Raw genomic sequence first — 15,710 nt, 5'->3', positions numbered from 1 at the left:
CCACGAAGCAGGCATACTCAGAAATGTCCGTTTCCCAAATGTTTATTCCCCACAGGTCTGGTCCCTCCCCTGCTTCAGGCCACTCCCTGGCTGGGGAATACATCCTGCAGGGACCCCGCAGGGGGCTTCATGGCAGACCCTGAGCAGCAGCACAGTGCTCAGGCACGACAGCCACAGCTACTACGATCTGGTGAACAGATGTCCCGTTTGTGCTGGCTCTAATGGGAAGTGCAGGAAAGAGATGAAATATTTACAATAAAAAAACATGTTACAAACTATTATTCTATCTACAGCTGATGCTGTGGATTGGGCAGACCTGGTTTGTGTTTTCCTGCAGAGTCCCCCCTTCTTCCCCCTTTTTACATCTCCAAAAAGCCCCAGTGTGCAGGATGTGCCTCCTGCCTCTCCTACAGCACGCCCATAGAAGAAAGCCATGAGAGAGAAAAGCTCCGGGAGCCTTAACTATGGGCCTGGGGTTTTTGCTCCCCAGGGACTTGTGTGTGGCAGGGGCTGGCTGGGCACCCACGGGGGATGCTCCCTGCCGGCAGCTCCTGTTTTGCCCCTGGGGTTGGGGGTGAGGCTTGCCCCGGTGCTTGGGGCTGTCTGCAGGACTCTGTGGGACCCTACTCTGCAGGACACCAGGAGGGTTTAAAAAAAAAAAAAGACCTTTGGGGCCTTGCTCTGCAGCGACCCAGCCAGTCACGGAGCAGTACCACAGCCAGGGCTGGGCGCAGCACCCTGGCTTAGGCCTCACTGCCGCGGCTGGGCCGCAAGGGGTGGAAGTAGAGCTGCAGCCCATCCACGGGATGCACGATGGGCACGGTCTGCATGGCGGGGTAGGCGGGGGTGGCCAGCTCCCAGCGGGCCGTGGTGACCAGCTCGATGGCCAGCAGCTTGAGGATGGCCTGCGCCAGCTCCTTGCCAATGCAGCTCCGCGCCCCGCCGCCAAAGGGGATGTAGTGGAAGCGGCTGACAGCCTCTGGCTGGGCAGCACTGAAGCGGTCAGGGTCGAAGCCACCAGGGGGGCTCTGGTAGACGGCGGCTGTCTCATGCGTGTCACGGATGCTGTACATCACACTCCAGCCCTTGGGGATCTGGTAGCCCTGTGGGGACAGAGGAGAGGAACGTTAGGCACCTTGCGAATGGTGGTACCCAGGGACAGCCCTCCCTACCTTTCCTCTATGTGCATAGCACTTACATCCAGCTCGAAAGTCTGCAGCGCCGTCCTGTAGCCTCCAGAGACAGGGGGCAGCACCCGCAGCACCTCCTTGATCACACAGTCCAGGTAGCGCAGGCGGCCCAGCTTCTCCAGGCTGATGTCTGAGGGGCAGTGACAGGCCTGGGGCTGGGGACTGCTCTGGGGGTGTGTGGGCTCCAGTGGGGCTGGGGGCTGTGGGGAGAGGCCACCGCTGGGCTCTGCCTCCTCCGGGGGGCTCGGGGGCTGGCTCTGGTCCTCAAGAGCATCTCTGGCCACGGCGGGGAGCTGCTTCTTGCTGTCCCTGCCTTGCATGGGCAAGGTGTCCGGGCTGGGTCCCGCAGGGCAGCACTGGCACTGTGGGTACAGCTCGTGGGACATCAGCTCCTGCCTGATTTTTTTGATCGCTGAGGGGTGCTTTAGTAGCAGGAGGATGAGAGAGGTGCTGGCACTGGCCGTGGTGAAAAAAGCAGCAAATATGAGCTCAATGGCTGATTCCTGGGAGGGAAGGAAGGTGACAAGTTTGAATGCCACTCTAGGCTGGTCGTGATTGAATTGCCCGACTGTCCTCTCCCTTCACAGGCTCTGTCCCTGGGCAGAGGACCCTGCCACTGCCTCTGCCCCTGCTCTCCACAGACCTGCTCACCCTCTTCCCAGCTCTCCTCCCAAGACTTACAAACCCTAACAAGAATTTTAACACACATTTTATCATACAGTGACATTCACTTTAAGCATTATGGGTTTTACCTTCGTCTGCCAATTCCCCTTTGTGCCCAGCTTTCGCCTCTCTGGCCAGCAGGGGTTATGAGGCATGTTTATGTATAGATAACAGATGCACTGGCAGCTAAAATGGGCTGCATTTAATCCATCTCCAGTTATAATTGACCATTTGCTTATGTGGAAGGTGACTCAAACTGACACTCAAAAGCAGAAAGTTAAGAGTTACCCACAGCTGGGTCTGGAGGGAGAAGCCAAAAGCAGTGGAAAGGACACCTGATGTCTTAAGGTACCTGGAACAAAGTCTGGTAAGGTCAAGGGTCATGTAACAAAGACTGGTCTTTGCTACTGTCCTCAGCACCATATATTGGCTGAACTATGGGTTTTTGCCAAAGTGTAGCTCGCAAAGGCATCTTTCAGCTGAACTGAAGTCTCTGAAATAACAGGTCCCCACCGACCCCATCGCACCTCCTGCAGGCATCAGGAGGAATTTTTACATCCAAAAGATAGCAGACCCAGATGAAAATAAATCTCTGAGTCCCACAGCTTGCAATTAAAAGCCACCACAGTGCAATGTGAGACTCTGCATTTTGAAATGATAGCTCTTACAACTCTCTGCATCAACCTCTGATGGTGCTGCCACCCCAGCTGTGACACTGAGCTGCTTACTTTCTCTTCTGGCTGTTACAATGCCAACATGAGCCGTGACAGTGAGGCTGTACCCTCCCATGGTTGGTTTTGTCTCTGTGCTGCAGCCCAGCTTCCCGTCCTGTGATGCAGGACCAACAGCATTGCTGCTCAGCCACTCAGCCAGTGACAGCACGGTTATACAGGATGCTTTTTTCTATCCTTCCAAGATTTAAAACTTTCTAAAAAAGTACTTTTGGCAAAATGATATATTTGTAATGACCTTTACATTTCAAGGCTCTTGCTGAGTTCATGTCACTAGTGCAAACCACAGCATATTTAGGAAAGTTTCTGAGAAAAATGTCCTCCCAAATCATGCAGGGAAAAAAAAAAAAAAAAAAGAAAGAAAAAAAAAGCAAATTAGTAACTAGTGTCACAAGTTTTGTGGTGTCTCTCAGAGTTGAATATATCCATGACTCTAGGACTGCTTTAAACTTTCTACCCAGTTACACCTGCAATGGATGAGAGCTCTACAATAGCAGATAATAGTGCTGTATTTGCAAGCATAGGCGTTTGATTTGCAAGTCATTTTGTTAAATGCAGGCAAGGTAGAAAGTTTCTAACCGTAAACGTACCAGACTGCATATAAATATACTGTCACTTGAACCAGCTGGCCCTAGGTCACTGTGTTTAATATCCCTTTATTCCTACTGTTATTATCTCACTTGTGGTCAGAGACAGAGACAGGATGAGAGATCGTGTAATTATCCTTGTGCAATATACATGTGAATACTAACAGAGATTAACCAAGTCTAATCAATCACATTTTGAATCTGGAAATTATTCTTCATAATTATATTATAATAAAAATAATTATTATAATAAATAATATAAATAAATATAATGAAGCCATTTTCAGAATATACTCTATTTCTAATTGCACCTGATAGTCTCTGTAATGTCTTTCAAATACTTCAGAATTTAGAGATTACACTTATAAAATACATACAAAACATTTGTATTTAGATAATTTTCCTTAAATATCTAAATAAACACTAAAATTGTGTGTCCTTTACTTTTAAACTATATTCAGCTGCTGTACCCATACAAAACTGCTTCAAAACTTGTTACATAAATGCAGCATCATGTGTTGTTGACCGACACAGAATGACCTGGAGGTATGAATGATGCAGCACTAATGACAGTTTTTTTCCCAAGATCTTTGGCAAAGTACTTTTCGCTGGGTTTTGTCTCAGTGAGGACTGCTGGGTTCATCCCTAAGTCACAGCGACGAGTCATGTTGCATCACAGCAATCCACAAGCTACGTGATATAATTAATGAGGTGATAGGGAATGACCCAGAACTCATCGTTCCATCCCCAGGCCCATTTTGATGTACTGTCTCAGTGATTTCTGGGCTCCCAGCCCTGAGGAATACAGTGACATGATCTGCACGCCACACTGTGCTAGATGTTAGGTGTTGCCTGAGGAACACACAACTAGCCCTACATATATCCAAGACTTCATCTGGGAGGTTACCAAGTGCACGCTAATGTGCAGAGCCTGAGCACAGCCTCATAACCCTAAACACATCCTAAGGCAGGCTGAAGCCAGGTGGCCATGAAGAGGAAAGGCAAAAGAGGCATTTGTTTCCTCTTTAAATACCATCTCTGTTCTAATGCAAAGAGACACAACCCTATGAGACCATCTGAGTAGTGCACCGCCCACTAACTCTGTGTGCTGGCTTCAGCGCTAGGGGCTGTTTGCACACCTGCCCACCCCAGCACCCACTCCAGGTGAGACTCCCATCCTCCCCAGCACTCTTCACTCTAGAGGCAGATGAGCTGCTTTTCATGCGTGCTGACACTTAGGGGCAAGCACACAGCTGAGCTCGCCGGGCCCGGGCTGTCTTGCTCATGCTGCGGATGGGCTCCTCGGGGTTGGCAAGAGGCGGGAGGGAGCCAGCAGCTCACAGCGGTCCCTCCACAGCCCTCCTTGTCCCACCACAACTCTCCTTGTCCCACCACAGGGCTCCTTCTTTCTCCCACCCCTCAGCCCAAGCCTCTCACAGACACCCAGTCAGAAGGGTTCTGGTTACCTTCAGCTCCTGCATGGTGAATTCTTTGCCATGCTCCTTGGCACTGTTTATTATGAAATCCAGAGCATCGCTATGGTCTTCTGAGTTGGTTCTCTGCAGTTTTTCCTGTATAGCCTTCTCCATGAACTCATGTAGCATGTCCCGTGCTTTGATTCCCTGTGGGAGGCAGACACAGGTCAGGGGAGCCCTAGGAACTGCCCCCCTCTCCAAAGAGAGCAGGGGACCCCTTCTGTGGTTGTCTTTAATCCCAGGATCTGCAACAGCAAAAATTGTTTAACCTATTGCCCAGCCCCAAAGCCTCACAAGAGGTAGCAGCTCAGTGAGAACTGCTGCAAGTTCTTTCAGCTTTCTGTTGTGAATCAAATACAAGTCCTAGGAAACACACTTGGAGAGGAAACGACAGCAGCAAGCCCACGGCACTGAATCCAGAGGGGCCTGCAGTGAACAAACTCACAGTCTTGTCAGGTCCAAAGGAAGCTTGTCTGACAGGAGGGGAAGCAGTAATTTAATAAAACTGAGTCCAGGAGGCAAGGCACATCCGACAGTAAAAAATGAGTGGCTTTTCCAGATACATGTTAACCACACCCAGCTGATCTCCGTCTGTGTTGCACTTCTGTGCAGCAAAACATTAGGAAGACCTTCGTGAGCCAACTGAAAAGCAACCTGCTGCAAAGTGGGGAAGGATGGAGTCACAGAGTATGGATCTGTAGCAAGAGGCCTCCTGCAAAAACCTGGATCAGATAGTTAGGATGAGAAGTGGCCATGACCAGAAGCTGGGAAGAAGATGCAAAGGATGAGAGTTGAGTTGGGAAGGACTGGACAAAGGAAATGGGAAAGCAAGAGGAAAGACAAGAGGAGATAAAAGCAAGTTAAAGAGGTTGGTCTCGGGCCAGACAGGCTGTGGCTGACCTGAGACGGGATGGATGCTGAAAGCTCATGCTGGTGACAGCCTGCAGGACAAGGGGAACAAGAACTTTGATCTGGTGAGAAGAGCTGCTGGGAAGCTGGGGGAGAGCTGGGGCTGGCCAGGTAAGGTGATCCAGTGGGGCAGAGCTCCCAGTGGAAATAAGAGATTGGACAAGACCTTGCAAGAAGAGGCAGGAGACTTGGGCTGGGTGCCCAGCAGGGTGAATGGCCCAAAGCCAGAGGAGGGACAGCAGATTGAAATGTGACAGGAGGGGTGGGACATGGGACCGATACCTAGAGCGGGAGTGTGGGGAGGCAGGTAGGAAGGGGCAGGACAGCAGGGAAGAAATTGGGGGTTGTAAGAGGCAGAGGAAGCTGTCCCTCTGCCACGCTCCCCTCCAGGACTCCTCGCTGTCTGCTGCTGGTGGACAAGGGACCAAGGACTGTAAGTGGGTCTCAAGTCCTCAGCCTGCCTGAGCTGCACAGGGAGGTCCCTGCTGTGCCCTTTTTCCTCATGACCAAAGATGCCTCTGCATGAGTCCGAGTGGGATGCAATGGGACAGGACCAGGCATGATGGACTAGCCAAAGCCAACACTAGCAATGTATGTGGCGAGTGAGAAGAGGCAAGGGGCATGCTGGCAACCTCCAGAGAAGGGGTCTGACAAGCCGACAGCTGCATAGCAGCCGAAAACAGAGGTTCAGGGGAGCTGAAACTCACCCTGGAGAAAAGGCTCCAGCAATGCGCACGGCAGCCCCGCGTTGTACTGGAACCCGTGCAGGGAGGTGCTGGAAGCAAACCAGGAGCAGGGCGAGCAACACACCAGGCCCTCAGCCTGGCACGGGTGCTGCAGCGGTCCTGGCCCTTCAGGGGCAGCCCTTGGCAGGCCTGGGGATGGGGGCTCTGTGCCGCCACAGCCCGGCCCGGGCCCCCACACAAGAAGGCACGGGGCAGGCGGCAGTACCTTGCGCAGCCCGCTGAAGGGTATGTTGAGGGGCAGGGAGAAGAGGTTCTCCACCAGCTGTTCAAAAGTTTTGGCCAGGTCCTTGAACTGCTTTTCCTCCAGGCGGAGTCCCAGCAGAATCCGAGCTGCAATGCGGAAAGTTAAGGTTTTAGCGGAGGAATAAACTGCGATGGAGCCCGGCTCCATGCACCAGCCCCGCAGCTCCCAGCTCACAACCTTCTGGATCCGCGGCAGGTAGCTCTCCAGGGCGGCACGGCAGAACACTCTGGCCAGGATCTAGGAGCAGAAGGAGGGGGAAGAGAAGCAGGTAGTTAAAGCAGGGAGCCCACATGCCACCGAGTCCCAAGCCTGGGCAGGAGGTGCCACCTGGGCCGCGTGCCCTGCAAGGCTCACCTTGCGGCGCTGGCGGTGCAGGTCGCCGATGGAGCCGAGCAGGGTGTGGGAGCCCAGGATGATCTGGGTGCTCTGGGGCCACTGCGCACTGACCAGCGTGTGCTCGCCCAGCAGGATCTTGCGGATGTTCTCGGCGCCCGTCACCCGGACCACCGGACGGCCCAGCAGGTGGGTCTTGAAAACGTTGCCGTACCGCTCCCGCCGGGAGCTGTGGAAGCGGGAGCCCTGGGGACGAGCCGTGCGTCAGCCCCAACCCTCCGTCCCCGTCCCGTCCCCGCGCCCCCCGCCCCGCGCCTCACCTGGAGCAGCCAGTGCAGGGTCTCCCCGAAGAAGGGCCAGCCCATGGAGCCCTTGGGCAGGGGCAGGGCGCTGGCGCGGTCCCTGCTGAGGCTCCAGCGCAGCGCCCACAGGTGCCGGCACAGGGCGAGCAGCAGCGCCAGGACCAGCAGCACCAGAGCCGCCGCCGCGGGCCAGGAGAGCCCCGCCGGCATCCTCCTGCGGGGGCCGCCCGGGGGCCGCCCGGTCCCTGCCCCGCCGCCGGGCGGAGCACCGGGGGAGGCAGCGAGCGGCCGGGCGCTCCGCCGATGGGCCCCTGCCGGCTGCTGGCCCGCCCGGCCCCGCTCGCCTCCTGCTGCCGGTTCGCCCCTCGGCCACATTTATATAGATATTGGCCACTTGCGCCCGATCCACCTTCGGAGATGACGTCTCCGCTGCATATTTAAGCAGCGCGGCCAAGTGCGGTGATTGGAGCGGGAGAGCCGGGGGGATCGATCGAGGGGGCGCGGGGACGGCGGCGGAGGGCGAGCGGGGGCGGCCGGGACAGCTCCCCCCGGGGACGGGGGCCCCCGGAGCCCCTCTCCCGCCTCCCGCCCGGCCTCGAGGGGCGTCCCCCCGACGGCTCGGCTCGGCACGGCTCAGCACGGCACGGCACGGCACGGCTCGGCACGCCGCCCCCCGGCCCCGGTCCCAGCCCCGGCCCCGGTCCCAGCCCCGGTCCCGGTCCCTGCCCGCCCCGAGGTAACTCAGCAACGAAGCCGGGACCCGGGCAGGTCCCAGCGAAACGCGGTCCTGAGGCGCGTTTTGAGGCGTGAAATTAAACACGAACACGGGTAAGGTTTATATTACTGTATTTAGACCGTCAATAACTTAAAAATACAGCGAAATGTACAGTATTTTTACACGTTCCATTTGGTTTGTATTTGCTAGACGTTCTCTTCGTGTCTAAAATAGCCAGGAGGGGACGGTGCAAAGAGACCGGCTGTGGGACAAACGCTATTTGCTGGGATGGGGCTGGCTCTAGGAAGCGCATTCTGACAAACAGATGCGGCACGAAACCAACAGTGGCAAGTCTACTCCTTACTGCAGCCTGGGGAAAGAACCCGGGGTCTTAAAAAAGTACAGTTAGAAATGGTAACCCTGAGGAACAGAAACAAAAAAAGTCACATTATAAAGAACTCAAATGGTTATTTACATTCACAAACTCAAGATTAAACCCTTTCGGAGAACAAAGCCTATAAGTCCTAATGCTAAATAAATATCAAGTCTAATTCTCAGGTAGTTTTCAAAGGTACTAAAAATCAGAAGATTTTTTCATACCTCCAGACTACAAAATGTGGTATACAAAATTATGTCCAATCACTTTAAGGCTAGTATACATTTAATGCAGGAAAATGACAGGCAGTATCTGAAATGCAAGTATCTCAATGCCTAAAAAAAAACCATTTAATTAGGAGTCATCCTGAAAACAGCAACTAAAGGATCATTTCTCAAATAATTCCTACCCGGAGCCAAATTTTGAACATCGTGTCTACAGACATTTAAATAATGTATTTACAGTTCAGCTGTTCCATGTACAGTGTGACTGAGCTGGTTTTTATTGTACAGTCTCATTTTTCACCATTTGTTTACAATATATAAAATAGTATTCGATCCATTAAAAATACGTACAAAGAACTGTTTACTGAGGACTCTGTGTACAACCAATCTACTGCATTTTTCCTTTTACTTGGCCAAACAAATGTCCTAATTGATACCACTCTTTGCGTAGTAGAAATAGTGGCTGAGAAATACCCCTTGGCATGATGAGATACAGTTGATTTAGCAGGCCTATGTGTGCTGGGACATACCATTCACTAAACTCCTAAGTTGCTTTACTACAGTCTCTATTAGCTTCTGCTTGTCACGATCGTTCTTCCTGAACTGAGCAAAAATGTTGTTCTTTTTGCTAGAGTCTCTCATTCTGGAGAAATAAAAAGCAAAAGATACAGACATGTTAGAAACAATTTGAAAAGGAAAAATCCAACTACTTCATTAGGTTTACTTTTATTTCTCTTTCGATCTTTGTGCTAATAAGAACCAAAAGGTTACAAAACGGGTTATCTGTGTTCTTAAATCAAACTTCCACCATACAGAAGTCATTTTAACAAATACTACTTCACAAATTGCATGTGAGTACTAAGCAAATATCTTTTTATCAAATATCACTTTAGCAGGAAACAGTCTACCAGTTGCATTAGGAGGGAAGCAAAACAAAATTTGTACAAATCATCTGGCTCCAGGTTAAATTCAGACTCAGTGAACAGGAGTCCTTTAGTCATCATCAAATTACCTGATACCGCTATTGCTAATCTCCAGCATCAAAGGAGTTTAAAACGAAATTTGTGAAATAAAATAAATTGACGCAACAATACTTTGTAACAATAGAGGTGATACGTACCCTCTGTGAACCCTGCAAAACACGCGTTCGTGGCAGGCCGGAGAGGAAAGAAAACACCGTTAGAAAACGCCTTTGCGTCCCAGCGCGCGGATCCAGCTGTATAAAACAGGCTGATGCTCGGCTGGTGGAACCGCGCTGTCCCTTGCCCCAGCCCACTCGCGGGACGGCTGAAAGCTTGCCCCGGCTCCACGACAGCAACAGCTCTCGCATTTCTCACCCGTGCAGTGGCAGCTCAGGGAGCCGTGGCTCTGACCATCGCTCAGGCTCCACCAGCAGCTCTGCAGGGCCCTAAGCATCGTGCAAGCACTGCCGTGGGCTTTCAGATGCTGGGGAGGGCAGCCCCGGCCCCAGCCCTGGCCCCAGCCCCGCGGCCCCACACTTACTTCTCCAGCAGCGTGAGGGCTGTGCTCGGGTTGACCCGCAGGTATTTGGAGGTGGCCTGCCCGTAGTCAGCCAGGTAGGTGGACCAGTCCCACACCATGAAGAGGTCCAGGAGCTGGGGGAGAAGCGGCAGGTGAGTGAAGCCAGTGCGTAGCTGCAGCCTGGGGCCCCCGCTCTGTGGCCAGGAGGCACTGGGCCAGGCACAGGGCCGGGCCCTGGAACCCCTGCATCCCACACCCGTTTCTCTCCTGAGCACCTTTCCCTCTCCCTCTGTGTGTCGGGAGGTGGCTGTGCAGGTTCAGCCCTGGGAGGGGATGCTCACGGCTTCCTGCTCTGGCGGTCCGGGGGCTCAAAACACCGTGGGCAGGTAGAAGGGGACACTCGCAGCTGGTGCTGCTCTCAGTAATTTAAACCAGGGGGGCAGGTAGTCTCAATTAAGTGAATTAAACAACCCCTGCTGGACTCTCTGTGGTGACTGATCCCCACGACTCAGCCCCGAGCGCTGGGCACACTTCTGGCTCAAACAAACCCCAAACACTTAAGCTGGGGGGGGAGGGGGGAGGAGATCGAAAAACCTCCAAGCACAGCCGTGTCTGGCCGCAGTTTCAGTTTGGGCCTTTCACTCACGATCTCGGAGCTGCCATTCAGCACAGCAGCTCACTTTTATGAGCAGACGCAGTGCCTCACCTCCAGCAGCCCTTAAAGCCGAATTGCCCCTCAGCCAGCCCAAACCCCTGATTTCCCCTGGATGGCCGTGAGGCAAGCGGGCCAGGCACTGACGGGTGCAGGCGGCCCCGCTCAGTGGAGCCTCTCCCACAGCTACCCATGGGCTGGTGGGCCGGGGCCCTGCTCCCAGGAACATCAACGGTGGGACACCCCCAAGCTTCCCCCCTTGTGTCCGGTGCCTGGCCTCATCCTGCTGCTGCTGAGGGCTAATGTGGGCTTGTTCTCCAGCTGCCCTGTGTTAGCCAAAGCTGCTGCTACAACGAGTGTGGGGAGCCATTAGCAGCGCTATGTCCCGGCTCCAGGGGCCCAGGGCGGCTCTGCTGAGCTGGGGCCTCAGGGCAGCCCAGAGCCCCTGCTCGCCCGGAGGCCTTGCTGCATTGCTGGTGCTTGGAACTGTGAGGTGGAAAAGGACTGCCCGTGACAAAACCACTCTAAGAAACACAACAGACTACTGCAGGTTGTATCATTTTGCTGTTTAAATAAAGAATCCTTGCCACTTCAAACATTTGCTTCTGCTACCTCTAAGCCAAACCAGAACTGTTACAGCAAGGACACACTCCGCAGCTTCAAATTTATGTGCTTTCTAACTGTGTCCACTTTCTAATCCCCCTCTTATGTTCTTTTCAAATAAAGCATCTAATTTAAATGAATTATTTTATAATGAATTAATCCTCCCATATATGTAATAAAATATTTTATGAACATGCAGTAACATTTCCTGGCTTTATAACAGACCTCTGATATAGTTACTGCTCAGTCCTTCCAAAGTCCACCAAAGATCATTAAAAACCACAGTGACACCCCTAGCTTTACATTTTAATACCCCATTTGGGTTAAAAGTGTATAAAAGGCAAGGACCCCATTTCATTCTCTACTGACTACATATCCATGATAGCTGTCAAGGTCAAATACAAGCAGTTCTTTCTCATAAAGTCTTTTCTCAGGACGGTCACCATCAATTCTCCTATTGATCTGGAGAGAAGAGAATATGCCTTTAGTCACTAAGCAAACAGACTTGGCCTGAGCTATCACGCTCTGATAACTCAGGAATTAGTGGCATTTGTGAAACCCATGGCCTCACTTGCTGCTGCATGTTACTCATCACTTATTACCTGTGTTACACCAGTCAGTAGTGCCTAGTCACAGAGGCTGCGCACTATATTCCAAAGCATGATCAAAAGAGCAGAAAGTAGGACAGTCAGATGTGCAACACAAGGTGGAGAGGACAAAGCTGACAGCCACAGGAACACAGACCATGTAATCTGGAGACTTCATGTTCCCTCTCTCTCACAGAGAAGCAAATGGAATGTATTAATAAATTACTACCAACTACAATGCCATTTGTCATGGGCTCCACACAGGAGAACACCAATGTTCTCAGCAAATCAAAGGTGAAAGATTTAATTTCTTAATCCCATTCTAACATTGATATTGAGGACTCTGGCTACATCCTAAACAACCTTTTCTGTGCCCCTTCAGCAACAAAGCCACTGATCATTGATAGTGTTGACAAGTTCAAAGAAACTTTCCTGCCAATATTGCACGAGTGATTTTCATACCACAATTCCAGCATCTGAATCAGCCATCTGATTGTCTTGTGGCTCTGGGACATCTTAGTGCTACTACTGATGGTGGGGGTGGAAGATTAGACCTAATTTGTCACCTGATCAAACACAGATAGGCATGTAGGGCTCTAAACAGACTACGCAATCTGCTGCTTTTCAACTCGCGAGGTAAAACAATGTCCCAAGAGAACGTGAATCATATTCTGTGTGCTCCAAGGCAGTCCTGGCTCTGAAGAGTGAGCACTGGAAACGCAATCAGCAAGGGGAATGTGCCCAGCACTAACACAGCTCCCTCCTTTCTCCACACTTGGTCGAAGAGCTGCACACAACCAGCCTCATGCTAGTAAGTCTCCTAAATTAAAGCAGCTGTCATGACATGTGGCAGGCCACGTGAAGGACCAGGGACACGCAATCAGTCGACACATGCCACCCTATCATAACTCCCTTCCCTCCTGCGCACATGTTCAGGGGCTACAGCACGACAAATGTGCCCTGCTGCTGCAGTAAATGTGACAGAGGACCGCAGACATTGCTGGAGATCGGACTGCTGCTGTGCACAATTACATACTGTGTGTTTTGTCCCTCTCACAGCTGCAGTTCTGCACTGCAGCATATTGCTGTGTGTAATGGGCTTTGACAGCATGTACTGTACACTGTGGGTGGGCAAGAGCTGCCTGGTGTGCAGCTCTTCGGATCTGTGTCCTGGCCATTCATATCACCTGCATCTGACTTGGCACTTGGCAGATGTACAGTCAGTGCAGGCACTTTGCGAGAGGACTGGGCTGGCAAGCAGCCATCAGCAGCCAGGACTGTCTAGCAGAAATGATGGTTCCTGGACCACCACATGTATGGGAAATAACTTCAGTCCTCCCATACAACGCTTCCCTTTAGTGCAGCCATGAATTTACCTTCAATCTTGCAACCATGCTGCAGAGGCATCAACTCCAGTCTGCTTCAGCTTCTGCTGCTTTGCTCATTTACACTGTCTTCTACTACAAAAAATGTGTGCCTTATTTAAATAAAGAATCTTTCTTTTAGATAAAAACAGAAAGACCTCTATTAAGCTGTGACTGTCTTGACCACAAGCATATGATCTGGAAAACAGCCCATGCATTCAAAGATATACACAAGTATTTGGACTACTACGTATAATTTGAACATAATGAAGCACTGGCCTACTTAATTCTTTGGTAGATGAATATGATTTTAGTAAAGGATAAAGATACCTTAAACTTTATGTACAAAGACTCTTGAAAATAAAAGAAGAACATGAAGATGCAAAAAATCCATTTTTTTTTCAATTCATGCAAACAAATAGCTACATTAAATTCATCAAGCAAACTAACACCTGGCCAACTCTTCAATAGAGGATAAAAAAAAAATCCTTATATTTTTGCTGTATTTTCATTCAAAATAGACATATATTAAAATAATCTTACAATGTGTCAGGGACTAGGCGTGGACAAAACCACAAGGAAAGGGAACAGCCTTTGGTAATATTACACGGTATTCAAGGTGAAGATATAATGGAAATACTTTGTGGATTTGGCTTGACATGCTGACATGACTCACACTACAGAGATGTAATATGAGGGATATGTTAAATTCCATTGAAATAAAAGAAGGTTGTAAATTTCAGAGGTTTTAAATATTGTGATTACTACTCATGCAGAAAAATAAAAATTGTATCAAGGGCAAGTCTAATTGTATAAATATTAGTTTTGCCGAAAAGCGTATTGGCTACAATAAAACAAAACATTTTGGGGATATAAATTCAGGTGAGCTTGTTGCACGTTTTCTCAGCTGTGAGGTATAAGGTACAGGAGAATATGCCGGTCCTGCGATAGTCCTTATTGTGGCAACTGAAACCAACCTGTTAGAGGCCAAATTAAAGCAGCATTTCCTTACTGCTATTTTATCCACTAAAATTGTTACTACTGTGACAAGAAATGAAAAGATGATGTACTAGCTAGCAAGGAATAGTCCACAGTGACATGCACTGTATTAAGAGAAATACACGGACAGAGCAAATCCTGACAATAAATACATTCCTGCCTTAAAAACTAGACAAAGTCCATAGCATAGTACATCACTTTTGCACTGCTGGCTGCTATTTCTTCAAAGTTAGAATGTGCATTTATTGCATTTAAATTACAATAGAAAAAATGTTTATTTTGTACATGTATCTTTCCAAACTTAACGTGTCCAGGAAATACTTCAAACTGGACAGAAATCTTTCCCTTTACTCTCAGAGTCTGGAAGCAGTGCAACTCATCAGCTGTTAGCCAGCCAGCCACTCAAACCCAAGGAGCCACCTGATTGTGCTCTGTCAGAACCAACTTCCGTGGCTGAAACACAGAGAAGCACCTAATAAGCCAGATATACTTATTCTGCTATGCAGGAACACTCTCTTTATCCCATAACAACCATGGAAGATAAGAATAAGCTAAGACAGGCAATGCTATACCTGAGAATTTTATAATGAAGCAGAATATGTTTCCCTAGGAGCATGGGAACTGATTTTCAAGCCCTTCTGACTGGGAACAACTAACAAGAGTTTGCAGAGAAGTGTGTGTGTGAATCTTTACCAAGAAAGAAAGGAACATGAGAAAAGCTCTATCCTCTCCAGTAGACCAGATGGAGTGTCCAATAGACTGTCCACTTACTGACACTGACAAGGTAGATATAGCTTGAGGTTGCTGTGTTACATTTGCATTTTGAGTGATACCCTAAAACACTTGGATTTTTTAACTTTCTGTACTTGCCTATGTATTTTCTAAATACCTTTTCCATGTCTAATGTAAGCTTTCTCAGCTTGAAATAAACACCACTTGGAAAAAAAGGTGTTTAAATATACTTACATAAAGCACTCTAGTAAACTCTTACATCATGCAGATAAAATTGCTATTTTTAATTGTAAAACTTTCATTTTAAACACAACAATATTATTGTAAGACATACTAAACTACTTTTCAGTCAAAGTAAGTCCTACTTCAAGGACTTGATAGCTAATGGTTTTTTTGTTTGTTTGTTTTTTGACACAATGCATTACAATACTAATGCCACAGGTATAAAAACATCTTAAGATTTTAGGGAAAGAATTCTGTTTCAAATGCGGCACTTGCATCTATTCTTCAAGTTCAGAACTCTTGCTTTCCCCAACATCTAAGTGATATGGCCATGTTTGTGTAGAAATTAATGGTAATCATGGCTCGGTAAAGCTTTGTCTTAATATTACCTTAAGTCCTGAGTAGCTCATCCGTATTCCTGTATTTAGGCCATCTTGTAATTACTTCAGAACTTTATGCACTGGGAACTGTTGGAATCAACCATCCGGCCCTTTCAATGCTGTTTGAACCTCTGTCACATCCTTGGCTATCATACAGATGCCCTTTCCTTTTTACTTTTGGGCAACTGTCAGGA

General features: G+C 49.5%; 2 protein-coding genes across 5 annotated transcripts in view; both read right to left on the bottom strand.

Annotated features, from left to right (window-relative positions):
• Positions 1–743: 743 nt before the first annotated feature.
• Positions 744–7,390, bottom strand: LOC118244972 (cytochrome P450 26C1). The gene is made up of 6 exons (XM_035540493.1): positions 7,199–7,390; positions 6,900–7,124; positions 6,507–6,782; positions 4,638–4,793; positions 1,199–1,693; positions 744–1,103 (listed from the first exon to the last, which is right to left on the bottom strand). The coding sequence occupies exons 1-6, from the start codon at positions 7,388–7,390 to the stop codon at positions 744–746; spliced, it is 1,704 nt and encodes a 567-aa protein (XP_035396386.1).
• Positions 7,391–8,010: 620 nt separating this feature from the next.
• Positions 8,011–15,710, bottom strand: part of EXOC6 (exocyst complex component 6) — a 90,955-nt gene continuing 83,255 nt past the window's right edge. For 2 of the 4 annotated variants that reach the window (XM_050711839.1, XM_050711835.1), the window contains 3 exons: positions 9,999–10,111; positions 9,616–9,627; positions 8,043–9,138 (listed from right to left, as the gene is read on the bottom strand). In XM_050711839.1, the coding sequence (XP_050567796.1) occupies positions 9,006–9,138; positions 9,616–9,627; positions 9,999–10,111 (258 nt within the window). In that variant the 3' untranslated portion in view covers positions 8,043–9,005. Of the gene's footprint in view, positions 9,139–9,615; positions 9,628–9,998; positions 10,112–15,710 lie in introns of all 4 variants that reach the window. The other 2 variants (XM_050711836.1, XM_050711838.1) reach the window with 2 other exon arrangements.

The sequence above is a fragment of the Cygnus atratus genome, chromosome 7, assembly GCF_013377495.2.
Source record: "Cygnus atratus isolate AKBS03 ecotype Queensland, Australia chromosome 7, CAtr_DNAZoo_HiC_assembly, whole genome shotgun sequence".
NCBI lineage: Eukaryota > Metazoa > Chordata > Aves > Anseriformes > Anatidae > Cygnus > Cygnus atratus.
Note: the sequence above shows the minus strand (reverse complement) of the source record. Positions and strands in the feature narration are given on the sequence as shown.